The 12,611-nt window shown below is 42.1% G+C and overlaps 3 protein-coding genes across 4 annotated transcripts; 2 read left to right on the forward strand and 1 right to left on the reverse strand.

The window, feature by feature from the left end:
- Window positions 1-83: 83 nt before the first annotated feature.
- agxtb (alanine--glyoxylate and serine--pyruvate aminotransferase b) lies at window positions 84-3,399 on the forward strand. The gene is made up of 11 exons (XM_028428414.1): window positions 84-388; window positions 789-981; window positions 1,107-1,171; window positions 1,276-1,376; window positions 1,486-1,556; window positions 1,634-1,718; window positions 1,800-1,898; window positions 2,035-2,104; window positions 2,343-2,438; window positions 2,615-2,743; window positions 3,071-3,399. The coding sequence occupies exons 1-11, from the start codon at window positions 116-118 to the stop codon at window positions 3,176-3,178; spliced, it is 1,290 nt and encodes a 429-aa protein (XP_028284215.1). The 5' UTR covers window positions 84-115; the 3' UTR covers window positions 3,179-3,399.
- A 133-nt stretch (window positions 3,400-3,532) lies between these two features.
- Window positions 3,533-6,189, forward strand: thap4 (THAP domain containing 4). Of its 2 annotated transcripts, none has more exons than XM_028428415.1 (5): window positions 3,533-3,699; window positions 4,548-4,707; window positions 4,880-4,989; window positions 5,080-5,183; window positions 5,284-6,189. In XM_028428415.1, exons 1-5 carry the CDS (start codon window positions 3,675-3,677, stop codon window positions 5,398-5,400), a joined length of 516 nt encoding a protein of 171 aa, XP_028284216.1. In that variant the 5' UTR covers window positions 3,533-3,674; the 3' UTR covers window positions 5,401-6,189. The 2 variants fall into 2 exon arrangements, with proteins under 2 accessions (XP_028284216.1, XP_028284217.1); XM_028428416.1 differs by having other exon boundaries at window positions 4,551-4,707.
- A 509-nt stretch (window positions 6,190-6,698) lies between these two features.
- Window positions 6,699-12,279, reverse strand: bokb (BCL2 family apoptosis regulator BOK b). The gene is made up of 5 exons (XM_028428391.1): window positions 12,022-12,279; window positions 11,318-11,644; window positions 10,724-10,852; window positions 8,119-8,282; window positions 6,699-7,691 (listed from the first exon to the last, which is right to left on the reverse strand). The coding sequence occupies exons 2-5, from the start codon at window positions 11,538-11,540 to the stop codon at window positions 7,566-7,568; spliced, it is 642 nt and encodes a 213-aa protein (XP_028284192.1). The 5' UTR covers window positions 11,541-11,644; window positions 12,022-12,279; the 3' UTR covers window positions 6,699-7,565.
- Window positions 12,280-12,611: the final 332 nt, after the last annotated feature.

Genomic DNA, 12,611 nt, shown 5'->3' on the forward strand with positions numbered 1-12,611 from the left:
GTCAAAGACCTGTTTGTTTTAAATCTTCACCCAAACTCAGTCAGGTTCAGTCTCTCTGTCTGCCAAGGGTGACGGCACTCACTGCTGTTTTCAGAGGAACAGGACACAAACCGTGATGCAGCGGGCTTTCTTTAGCCGGAGCGCGCTGCTCGCCCAAAATGCAGCAGCGGGCCTCGACAGTCCACTGGCCGCCAGGTGCGCGCCAATGCTCCAGCGCTTGGACCGCTCCATGTCCTCCGTCACCATCCCGCCGCCGGCATGCATGCTGCGACCGCTGGAAGTGCCTCTACGATACCTCTTCGGACCGGGACCCTCAAACGTCCCTCCACGTATCTTAGCTGCAAGTTCCAGGCCAATAATTGGTCATCTCCACCCAGAAATGTATGAGGTAAAGGCTCTTAGATCTGCTGAACTGAAACAAATGTTGAAATTAGGCCTACATTATGATCAACTTATGAACAACTTTTGCTCAAGTGCTAAACCTTAGAGTGGTTGGTTAATTTTATATTCATATTGTTAGGTAAAATTTGGGAAAACATTCATCACACATTAAAGATAATTAACCAAAGTTTAAAACTACCTGGACATTTTACACTAAATGTTAGGCTACTTTTAGAAAAAAAAAAATTCAATTAAAGTTGCTGTGGCATAAAAATGTTTGACGATTAAATGGGATCAAAGCTCAACCGCGTGTGCGTTATTACGCACAGAATATAGTATTCAACAGTTAACAGTGAACATCAATACATGGCAAATTATTTTTTTTGTTAAATCATTGCGTATCATAGATCATGAATGACATCAAGAGGGGGATCCAGTACGCCTTTCAAACAGAGAACAACATGACTATTTCCATGAGCGGCTCCGGGCACGCAGCTATGGAGTGTGCAGTGTTCAATACGGTGGAGCCCGGAGAGAGTGTGATCATAGCCATCAACGGCATCTGGGGAGAGCGAGTCGCAGAAATTGCAGAGCGAATGGGTAAGCCTTTACGCACGGTTTTACGCACAGACCTTCTGTAGCCAAAGGAAATAAAAAAGATATTGAAACTCTAAAATGTTATTTGCGCAAAATCAGTAAGTTTAAATCATGTTTTTAACATGTAGGTGCCAATGTACACAGAATGGTAAAACAACCCGGAGGATATTTTTCCAATAAGGAAATTGAACAGGTTGGTACCATCTCTCTAAAGCAATCTACTTCAGTTAAATATATATATTCCTCGCCAATAACTGATACCTGTGTCATTAAATTCATTTTTATGTTTCTGTGAAGGCCATTGAAAAACACAAGCCTGTCTTGTTCTTCCTCACACATGGAGAGTCCTCTGCTGGTCTCTGCCACCCAGTAGATGGTATCGGAGACATCTGCAGAAAGTGAGCCCTCCTTTCATATCCCTCTCAAACATTTGAGACATTAGAGAAACAAGAGAGCCAATTAAAAATCATTTAACGTCTTATCTCCCACTACTCGTGTCATCCACAGACATAACTGTCTCTTCCTGGTTGACACAGTTGCTTCACTTGGAGCAGCACCGATTTTTATGGACAAACAAAGTAAGGAAGAAATGAAAGATCAACTCCACTATCAGCAGTGCTTGCATATGTGAATCTATTTTCTATGGTACTTTCAGATATTGACATTCTGTACACTGGATCTCAAAAGGCTCTAAATGCACCACCTGGCACAGCACCCATCTCCTTTAATGACAGAGCATGGTGAGCAGGTGCAACATTTCATACAAAAATGATCACAGCTGCATAAAAATGTCATTAAAGCAACACAACCTCCCCCCACAGCAACAAGATGTTCAACAGGAAAACCAAACCAGTATCCTACCTCTTTGATATGACACATCTCTCCAACTACTGGGGCTGTGATGGCAAGGCGGCCAGAGCGTAAGTCCACTGTTGCATCTGATTATACCACAACTGTTTTTAATTTATACCAAAGTAATTATGTTGGAAAGGTCTATGTGTTTTAAACAAATCGAGATCAAACATTTAGTTTAAGCATTTGTGCTCTTATGTTTAGATATCACCACACTGGTCCAGTATCTGGATTCTTTGCCCTGAGAGAGAGTCTGGCAATTCTTGCTGAGAAGGTAAATAACTATTTCACCAGTTTCTGCCTTTATTGTATGCACACAATTATTCTTGTTTTTACCTTTTAACTAAAGAAATTATATTATTAATAGATCATTGTTCTCATCAGCCACACTCTTTTCCATTTATATGGTAATTCGTTGCTAAAGGCAAAGAATGTTCTGAATTCACCACAACAATCCTCATACTATTTTTTTTTTCGCTACGAGAACTTAATCAATCTTTGTCTCCCTCTAGGGGCTGGAGGAGTCCTGGAAGAAACACAAGGAGGTGGCAGCCTACCTGTACAGAGGACTGGAGGATCTGGGCCTCAAGCTCTTTATCTCTGAAAGGGTGAGCAAGACACACAACAAAGTTATAATGTTCTGTTGACTTTGATGGCTTTATATAGACTGGCAATAAAAAGTCAGTTATGTATACCTACATGTGAGACTGACCAGCGTCTTTGTACCAGCATCCTGTGTTCCTGTTGTTGTGACCTCAGTCTTTTTGTGACATGTGTCCTTCAGGATTTGAGGCTTCCTTCCGTCACCACCATTGCCATTCCTGCAGGCTACGACTGGAGGGAGATGCTGGCCTACATCATGAAACACCACCAGATGGAGATGACAGGAGGACTTGGTCCTTCCATCGGCATGGTCAGTAGATGTGACCCTCAGTCTGAACACAGTGTGAGGGTTTTAAAAATACTGGTGAAGAGGAAAACTAACATTCTCTTTATTTACTCATAATACACCCCCAGCAACTGCATTCATGATGTTTGAATGGACATTTTTAGAAACCATCTCTGGGTAATAGACATTGACATTAGATTAGATATCCAGACTGACTTGTTTAGCAGGTTTAATCACAGCAGTTATAACATGAGTAACGTCATCAGTTTGGTGTCTGAACAGCCTTCTGATTCATCCTGCTGAGTCACTGCAGACAGTTTTCTTATTCACTACACTTTCTCCTTTAATTAGGTGATGAGGATCGGACTGATGGGATACAACTGCGAGAAGACTAATGCTGACCTGGCACTACACGCTCTGGCAGACGCTCTCAAGAACTGCAAAAAGAGCAAAGCTTAGGAGCCCCTGTTCCCAAACCATTAACCTGCTACTCATTCATTGGGGAATTAAAAAAAATCAGTGCAGGAACATTTAGTCTCCATATGCAGGACAGTTGGAAATAACATATTTTTTTCCTGCATAGATTTGAGGGGGGGGTGAAGCATTGTGTGTTTCATGTATGAATGAAGTAATAGATGTTGTCATTTAGCCATGATGTCAATAAAATGTGTTTTATTTTATCAAACTCGTCCTGCCTCACTGTGTGAAAACGTTCTGTAAAGGCCGACGAATAATAAGCTTTAGTAAAATTATAAAAACGTGTTTTAATTACTGTACATGGTGTTTTTAAATGTGAGTTTAAGTGAACTACATCTCCCAGAATTCTACGCGGTGACGCGAGTGGTACGTCACACCGCGTCTGTCGCAGTGTCACTAATGATAAGGTGTTTTTAATTCGTGTATTTCTACCCAGTTGTGTGGTTTTACACTCTTTTGACTGCAGTTTACCTCATCAATGGCGTGTCCTTTCAACCACACGGGTAAGTTTATTGTTCGATTTTAAATTAATAATAAAAACACTGTGACAAGTTTGTTTTGTTTGTTTCGACTGCCCGTCGCGAGGAGCACCGGCTAACTTAAAACTCTGCCAACGTATAACTTTGCAGAAGCTTTTTAAACTTAACGAGAATACTAAAAATAAGCAACAAAATGCCTAAACTGACACCGAGTCCGCCTGTTGTCCTGGTGCGTTTCATTCAAGCGAGCTTTGAAAACGAAACCAGCTAACATTAGCTTCATGTTGGCAAACATTACACCCGAACTAAGCTGCTTGTGCATTGTGACCGATTATCCGCGCTTTGGAGAGGTTTTCATTATCATGTGAGTGTGATGTAAAACAGTCACCTTTCTCTGTGTCCCTCTCCTTCGCTTTTCATGCACATTTCCGCAACGTTGCCGCCACCTACTGTAAGAATTCTTCTTCTTCTTCTGCTTGTGCTTCTTTTCTTCTTCTTCGTTTTTTCTTCTTCTTCTACTGCTGCTGCCCTTGTTGATTGTGCTGCACATTTATATAATATAAGATTTCCTTGTTTTTCGTTCTGCTACTACATTCTCTCTTTATATTTTTTTCCTGTCATATACTTAGAATGAGAGCAAAACAGAAATGCATTTCAGAGAACGTTTCAAACTTTCTTTATAATTAATGTGTGGCTATTTTACTTTGTTCATTTGGTGCTTTAAAGTCGTTTAATTCTTTTTTACTTTAGTTGTAACAATTTGCGAGAGCAGCAAAACTAAGGTTTGAGTAATGAAATGCATTAGCAAGTTTGTAAAGGAAAATGTGTACCTCATAATAATACACTCTCAACTGTGTGTTTGTGTGTGTTAGCAGCAGTGGAGTTGAACCCGGCCGTCCTCCCTCTAGAGTGGCTCTTGGGTACTTGGGAGTGTGATGAACCTGGTGAGGGCTGCTTTCCCACCATCAAACCTTTCCGCTACACAGAGACACTACACTTCAGCCACGTGGGCCAGCCAGTCATCAATTTCATGTATGTAGGTTATCCTAAATTCATAGAATACTGGGATATTAGATTCAGTGACAAAGTTAGCTCTTCTGGATTTGAGTTAGTAAAATATGAGTTAACTGTGAGTGAGTTGGGGAAGAAAATGTCTGACTGGAGTCGTCTGCGGCTGATTCTTTACTTTTATTGTATTTGACAGGTTCAATGCGTTCCATGCGGAGTCTAAAAAGCCCCTGCACAGAGAGTGTGGATTCATCCGAATGCAGCCAGCAACAAACAGAGTGGCATTCATCATCGCACAAAACTCGGGTATAATTCATGACACAAAATTTTACTGACAGAGCTGGTGCTTTTCTGTGGTGAACAGAATGTGTTATTTAGCTCCATCTTGTCCTGCAGGTCTGGTGGAGATTGAGGAGGGAGAGCTGACTGCGCAGCAGCTGACCCTGCAGTCTCGCAGTCTGGCCAGAATCTCTTTTGCCAAGAAGCCCCATGTACAGCAGGTGAAACTGATCCTCCAATCATAAAACTGCACTTTTTGATCAATCCCTCCCCTGTGACGGTGTAACGCTGAGTTTTCTTACGCTGTCTCTCATGTCTTAGATATGCAGAGTGTTTCAGCTCCGACCAGATGGGAAGCTGGAGCAGACAGTTTCCATGGCAACAGACAGCCAGCCCCTGACGCAGCACTTGCAAATCACCTACCGTCGGTCATCTTGACCCACAGAGTGGGCAGAAATATGCTGGTCTGGAGAAACTTGATCAATAATTGCAACTGTCAAATAACCATATAAACAAAGTGACAGCTATACAATGCAATCATATACTAAACCAGACTGCATTAACCACAAGGATAATCCAACAGCCATTATATACATTTATAGTCTAAGATAGTGATGTGGTATTGAATTCTCATTATATGGTTACATTCAATATCGTTGGTCAAGTGCTTTAGCAATGTTGGTATTAATAGTCTGTTACATAAATGAATGAATGTACGTATAAGTGGAGGTCAATAAGTGTGTGCCCTAAAGAGTCTGTTTTAATGTTATTTATCATCTAATCTTCGCTGTAGTGCCCTGCTCCAACAGACGGAGAAAATACAGAAAGTGAAACAGCAACACCCGATGTCCACTTTAGGGAACACAGAGTAGTTAGCTTGGCCAGCCAAACCCATTCTCTCTGTGAAATGGGTCCCTTCACAGCCATTTCCATTCTTTAACCCTATCACACCAAACATAACCTTTTTTTTTTTTTTTTAAATATAGACAGGCTTTATACGACTCGCTCTGCCTACGTCACATGCTTTGTTTCTGTAAATGGCCAGGCTAGAAGTAATCTGAGGGTGCAAAATGAGGTGAATAGGGTGAGTACAAATCTACATTCCTTTTTGCCTAACGGGCTAATTCTCTAGTCAGACCACATGTACATGTAATAAAAGCTGCTAACTCATCCTTTGTCTTTGACCACAAACCTATCAATCACCCCTGTGCATGTAGATGTTTATGTCCTGGATACATTAAAAGAGAGTTTTTTGCATTTTGTCTTCACTTATTTGATAATACAAATAGGACATTTGTTGTTGTTTTTATCTTACTGTATTAAGAACATGACTAGGTGGCTTTGCTTCTTTTTCATTTATAAAAAGATGACAGTAAATGTGAAGAAAAAGAGCTTTCCATCATCTTCAGCTTAACACTTCCTCTCCCTTTTAGTTATTTGGGCAGCATTGGTTGCTCTTGTTCAGTGAAACCTGTCTCCAAATGTGTGAATGTATGTGATAAACTGAAACACTAAGTAGTCCTTTATAGGCAGAGAAAAGTTTAGTAAAAGTAAACTAGTTCAAAGAAGCTCACCTTTAAACATCTACAGCAGTTATCTTCACCCAAAACATTAAAAAAGGTGATATTTGTATTGTTAAAGGACCTCTTCCCCAAATGAAATGAAACGATTATGTGCTAATAAAACAGATCAGAGAGGTGAAGCATCATAAAGTCATGCAAGTTCCTCCATGAAGGTTTTCTTGAGTTTATTGTGGGGTTTTTAAAAAAATATTTTACAGACACACACACATTAACACTGTGAAAGTGACACTCATTGCACACAATCATCCCGTCTTAATACTGCAGCGCTTTCAATAAAAAAAAGAAATAAAATCATAAATAATCTTTGTACAGATTAAAAAGAAAATCATCAGTACGAACCATTCTGTTGACCTTTAGTTCTTTGGCCAAAAATGGGCTCAAATAAGACCCAATGTACCTCAGTGAAATTGTGTCTAAACGTGCAGCAGAATGTTTAGCAGGTATGTTTGGATCACATTTGGAAACACTGTTGGTACTTTGGTAAAGAACAATAGATGAAACCCATGAAGTGTAAACAGTGGATACCACCTGAAATTGCTCCCCCTGATATCAGACCCAGCCAGCTGAGCATTCATTTCATTTAACGTCTTTAAGTATCCAAGACAAACAGCACATTAAAACATCGGTTCTATGTCAGGAGGATGAACAGCCTCTCGTAGCTCACATTCACACTGCACACCATCACACATCATAGTCACAGCACTGGAGAAGCCTGGTTTACTGCACTTGGTGTAAGCAGTGAGGAAAAAACACAGAAGAGATGGAGTGATACAAACGTTTCCATTTATGCTCTTAAATACCACCGTGACCACTCTCTGGATGAAGAGTAATCACTTACACTGAGAGAACACGCACACGCTGCTGATGAGAACATTTGTCGATGGCCATTCAGCAACAGACTGAAATCTGCCAGCAGGCTCGATCATCCATCGGACACGGCGACCGCCTCCACGCCAGCCTCTATGCACAAAGTCTGAGATTTCACTCCTGCATGAGACGACGCCTCCCTTTGCACTCTGTTCACGGCTCCTTCATGATGTAGACGTACATCGTGGTGAGGAAATACTTGAGGGACTCGATAATGGAGGACAGCCAGTGGTATTCAGGAGTCAGCTCCTTCTTTACCACACATTTAGTGATCTCAGCCTGATAAAAAAAGAAGGAAATGCAAAGAAATTTAAGACAATTTCCTTTCAAAAATCAACATCACAGCTGATATTTTAAGCAGAATGGTAATTAACCAATCTTATTTGATCTATTAAACAGAACTGTATTTTCTTCTCCTCACTGCCAATTTTTACACATAAACATGCAAATAAAATAGAAACCAGAATAAGTTTAAAGGAGTTCAGTTTTCAGGGTACCATTATATCTTACATAAGTCTGCCAGAGCTTATAAAAACAAACTGAGCTCTGATCTATAAACAAGATAGCATAATTAGTCACGTTGCTACAGAAAATGCAGCGTGGAGAACAGGATGCTGCCGGTACAATGTAAACGTCTTTATTTTAAAGTCAGCAGAATTACAGAAAGAAAGAAAAAAATATTAAAAACAGTGCTTTAAACACTCACCCATCCTCCCTTCCTCTTCAGCCAGGGAACCAGGAATTTACGGACAAACTGTCCCAGACTGTCCACTAAGATATGCACTGTGGTCGGGTGGCCTTGTCTGACACAGTCCACTGCTAGAGCTCCAGCTACTGCATACATGGATACCACTTTACCCCAGGTTATACCTACAGGAGAGGAAACAGAGACTGTTATTTGTCTGTGGAAAGCAGAGGTTCAGACAGGATGGGTTCACCTTATGTCTGACTATACATTCATATCTTCTGAATGTTCAGAGTATTTTTAGGGATCTTTGAGCTTCTGCAGTTCAAGCTGATATTGATGCTGTCTTGTTGCCACACAGCAGTTTGTCTGACAAACTTTACCCAGAAGGCTTTGAGCTTCAAGCCCACACAGGCGCCTCTTCAGAATCGATAAACCTGCCATCTTTCTCCCACTGTAAACACGTCTTTCCTGTTCTCATGGGAACCAGTCCCTCCCAAGCCGAGCAACAACATCACCACCCCTGAGAGTCTGTTTAACCTGACATAAAGACTGTGGGGCAGTCTGTAGTGTATTTGTGTCAATGCACTGATAAGACATTTTTACAAGTCTGTGTAAATCAAACAATGGAATAGAGCTGTGTGAAGCAGTTGTAGATACAGGTCAACAGGTTGAAATGTGAATTGTTGGGTTCAAAGCTTGATCCCGGTTTACTCCACTTCAAGGCAATCTGACCTGAATACAATCCAGCCTGAAGATAGAGGGCATCCAGACATTTCAGGCTAGCCTGCTTCCAGGAGCAGCAGGGATTGTTATACCGACCGTCAGAGATGCAGCGTGGGGACTAATGGCATTGGCCTCCTTTTATCCCAGCCTGCATTGTCATGAGCTGACCTGTAGCCTCTGACTGTGGCTATAAGGGGACAGAGCTCTGGGTGAGCTTAAATGAGATAAGTATGCACGGAAGCTGTCAGAGGACGTCATGTCTCACTCCCTGCTGAGGCGCAGTCCAAGAATAGAGACAAGATTGTCAGGGATAAAGCTGGAGGAGAGGACGGTGGAGAGAGAAAGAACAGGAGTGGGAGGCAGGCGAAGATAGATGGAGGACAGACAAGCCATGTTGATTTAACTGACCGCAGCACAGGCAGATGTTTCAAAGAGATATGTGAGGATACAACGCACTGATTTACTGGTCACTTCTTTGTGGTAGAGGAATGAAAACTGAAAAGCCAAAATGGACGTTTTAAATAAACTTCAGACAGCAGGAAAAACACACGTTTTTTTCTTCTATTTATACCCAGGTTCCGATGCATCCCAGAAGGCTGGAGCAGCCTGGGTTCACCAGTTTGTTATTCTTCAGAAGGAATCCCACGCTGTTTCCAGAAATTACACCCTGATGACGTCAAAACGAGCACAAGCCTGAAAGTTATATCAAGTGAGCCCGTTTTTGATGTTTCCTGGCAACATTTCAAATTGGAGTTGTTCATCTCGCTGCGTCCCTGCGGCTCTCTAATCTGTCCCCGAAGGGCACACTGAGGACATAAAGTCACCATTTTTATTTGCATGCTTGAAAATGTCAGAGTACAAAGTACATCTGTTGTCACGGCAACCTGAAACAACACCAGAAACAAGTCTGAGCACGAACAAGTTCAAGTCAAGACTGGAAGACGGAAGTAGAATTTAAGCAGCAGCTATTTTAAACCACTTTTTCTGCACATTCATAATTCACACATGCAGACAGGAACAGGAATAACCACTCATGATGTTTACAATGGGAGAATCATTTAGGTTGAAACTGAGGAGGGTAACCTTGTGACCTATAATACTTAATCAAGAGTCTCAGCTGCAGCCTGCACAGAGCCATTAGCTGCTTCTTCCCTCAGTGTCACATGAGGCCAAAATATGCATATTGATGATGTGTGTGTGGCATAACCCTCCACGATCATTTCTGCTGTATTGGACAATTTTAACATGGAGGTCTGTGAGGGTTGATTCATTTTGGAGCCAGCTTCAAGGGGCCTTTTAAGGAACCATCATCACACTGGTGTAATTTTTCAGCCCTTAAAACAACACGTCAAATTCCAAGCTTGATCTCAACATCTGCAATAATTCAATATGATATAAATCGAGGGGGAACACAACAATGTAGAGGACCAACAGTAGCAATGTCATATCTGGGATGGCAGCTACATATCTATATTCATGTGATATGTTGCTTCAAAGCATGATGTTTGCCCCTGTATGGACCTGCAAAATCTTCTTTTACATAATCCCCAGCAAGAAGAAGAAAGCAGAACTGTCAGAGCAAACTAAAAGAAAAACAGGAACTATTTCCCGAAACTGACCATCAAGATTCTAAACTTAGATGTAGAGCTAATTATGTGTTTTAGATAAAGTTTCACTCCACCTACATCTGAGTCTCACCCACTCACTCACTGCCTGAAAAAACCTCACAGCCAAACACACACTGCAGAGGCACGCCTGTTAAATCACAGTAAACTGCCTCCATCAGCAGTCAGCGGTGAAACTCACTTCCTGTGATGGCTGAACACTGAATGTTTCATATCCAACCTGACACATCATCATCATCATCATCATCATCATCAGGTTCAGAGCATCCCTGTACCTGTTGAAAAGATCTCTGTTGCCACGCCGATGAAGGCATCTGAAACCATGTTCTCCATGGCAACAGAAATGTTGAGCTGCCGTGCCACGTTCCTGTACAAACTGGGCTGTATACACTCCAGCTCGTCGCCTAGGCAACAGAAAAGGGAGCAGAGACAAAAATGAAGTGAGGACAGAAAACAGAGATGTAGCTATTATTTAAAATGTCCTGTTCAGAGTCATTCTGTTTCACTCAGATATTGATCTGTTCCTGTAGCTACATGTGCCGCCTGGTTCAAGCTGTTCTCACACACACACACACACACACATAATCCTCAACTCATCATTTTCCCTGAGCTTATCACGGCTTGAGCTAATCAGTGCAGACATGGTGTATGGAAATCAACACACCCATTAATTATGCGTTCATGATACATCATTGCACTTTTCAAACAGATAAATGTTAAACTGCTTTTTACAGCCTTTTAAATTTACAAGCACACTGTGAGATAAGATGCATTCTGTGGGGTTTTTAAATTACAGATTAAACTGATTTATTAGTAAACACATGGCAAAGTTCAGCCTCTCATCACTACAAACAGCCTGTTTCTCTTACCAAGACAGAGGAGCACCATGGACACCTCGGCCAGCGCTGCGTTGCAGGGCGAGAAGTTGATTTCAGTTTTGGACCACCCCAGACCGTTCTGGTTGAGCCGGGACAGGATGTAGTCTCTGCACAGCGCTTTGGACTGGGACACCAGCTCCTTCTCAGTCACGGATCGATCAAACACATCCAAGACCTCTGCAGCAAACGCAGAAGACTGTCGCAGGACCTCCATGTCTTCCTGCAGGGGGCGCGGGGATCAGGGTCAGAGAGGGTCTGCCCTCTGTAGATCAGCTGTGCGTCCTCTCTTTACTCCCAGAGGAACAAAGTTTAGATGTGCTGAGAGGGACATGAAACAAAGTCTCATTTAAAAAAGAGATCGTTAATATTTGATGCAATAATATTCCCTGATGCTGTAAACCTTACTTTATTTCCAAGACAACGTGGGTGTATAAGGACATTTAGAATCTAAATCACAGCAGAAACTTACATAAGAATATGATGGAGGCGTTATTGTGGTGAGTCACATGGTGGGATAGTCAAGATATTGCTACACTTCTTGGATTATGCAACAACAAACGCTGATATCACAAGATAACAAGAGAAGCTGTGGGCTGGTTGGCCAGTAACAGCTCGATAGACTCTACAAACCATCAAACTTTTCAGGATTCAATCGATTAATCATCACTGACACGCCAATAAACCGGCACGCTTACCTTCCACATTGTAACCACAGTAAGACGTCCCCTCTCAGTGTCCGATAATGGAACTCAAGCAAATCAAGAAAAAACAGACCAGCTGTCCGAGGAGAAAAAAAGGTTCTCTACTCTTGTCTCCGGTTATTAAGCAGCCAGCAGACGAAGTTCTGCATAGTGCATATTGCGGTCGTCCACTTGTTCCCCTGAAAACCACCGACTGAGCGCCGGGACTCAGTGTGAGGACGCCTACCTGTTGTTCCAGCCTCTCATTGGCCCTCAGTGGGTGTGTTGGTTTTACAGACAGGAGAAGTCCGGAGAGCAACTGTGGTGTCCGCCTCCAAACGCGACAAGAACAAACCCAGCCCGGCGGGCAGAGGGATGCAGAAAATCAACCGCACCTGCATTCATTCACAAATCTGCGCAGATTAACTCTGGGAAATCTTCTTTCTGTCAGATCTGTGACACTGCATTCAAGTTTGAAATAATGCCCGTGCAATGATTGTATGAATCATCAGAATCAGTGTGTTACTCAGCAGATGATCACCCGCTAAAGTTTATGTAAGTGTTCCACACTGAAGCCAAAAGTGTCACTTTTAATCCCGTGCAGA

This window comes from Parambassis ranga, chromosome 17 (assembly GCF_900634625.1).
Source record: "Parambassis ranga chromosome 17, fParRan2.1, whole genome shotgun sequence".
In the NCBI taxonomy this organism is placed as follows: Eukaryota; Metazoa; Chordata; class Actinopteri; family Ambassidae; genus Parambassis; species Parambassis ranga.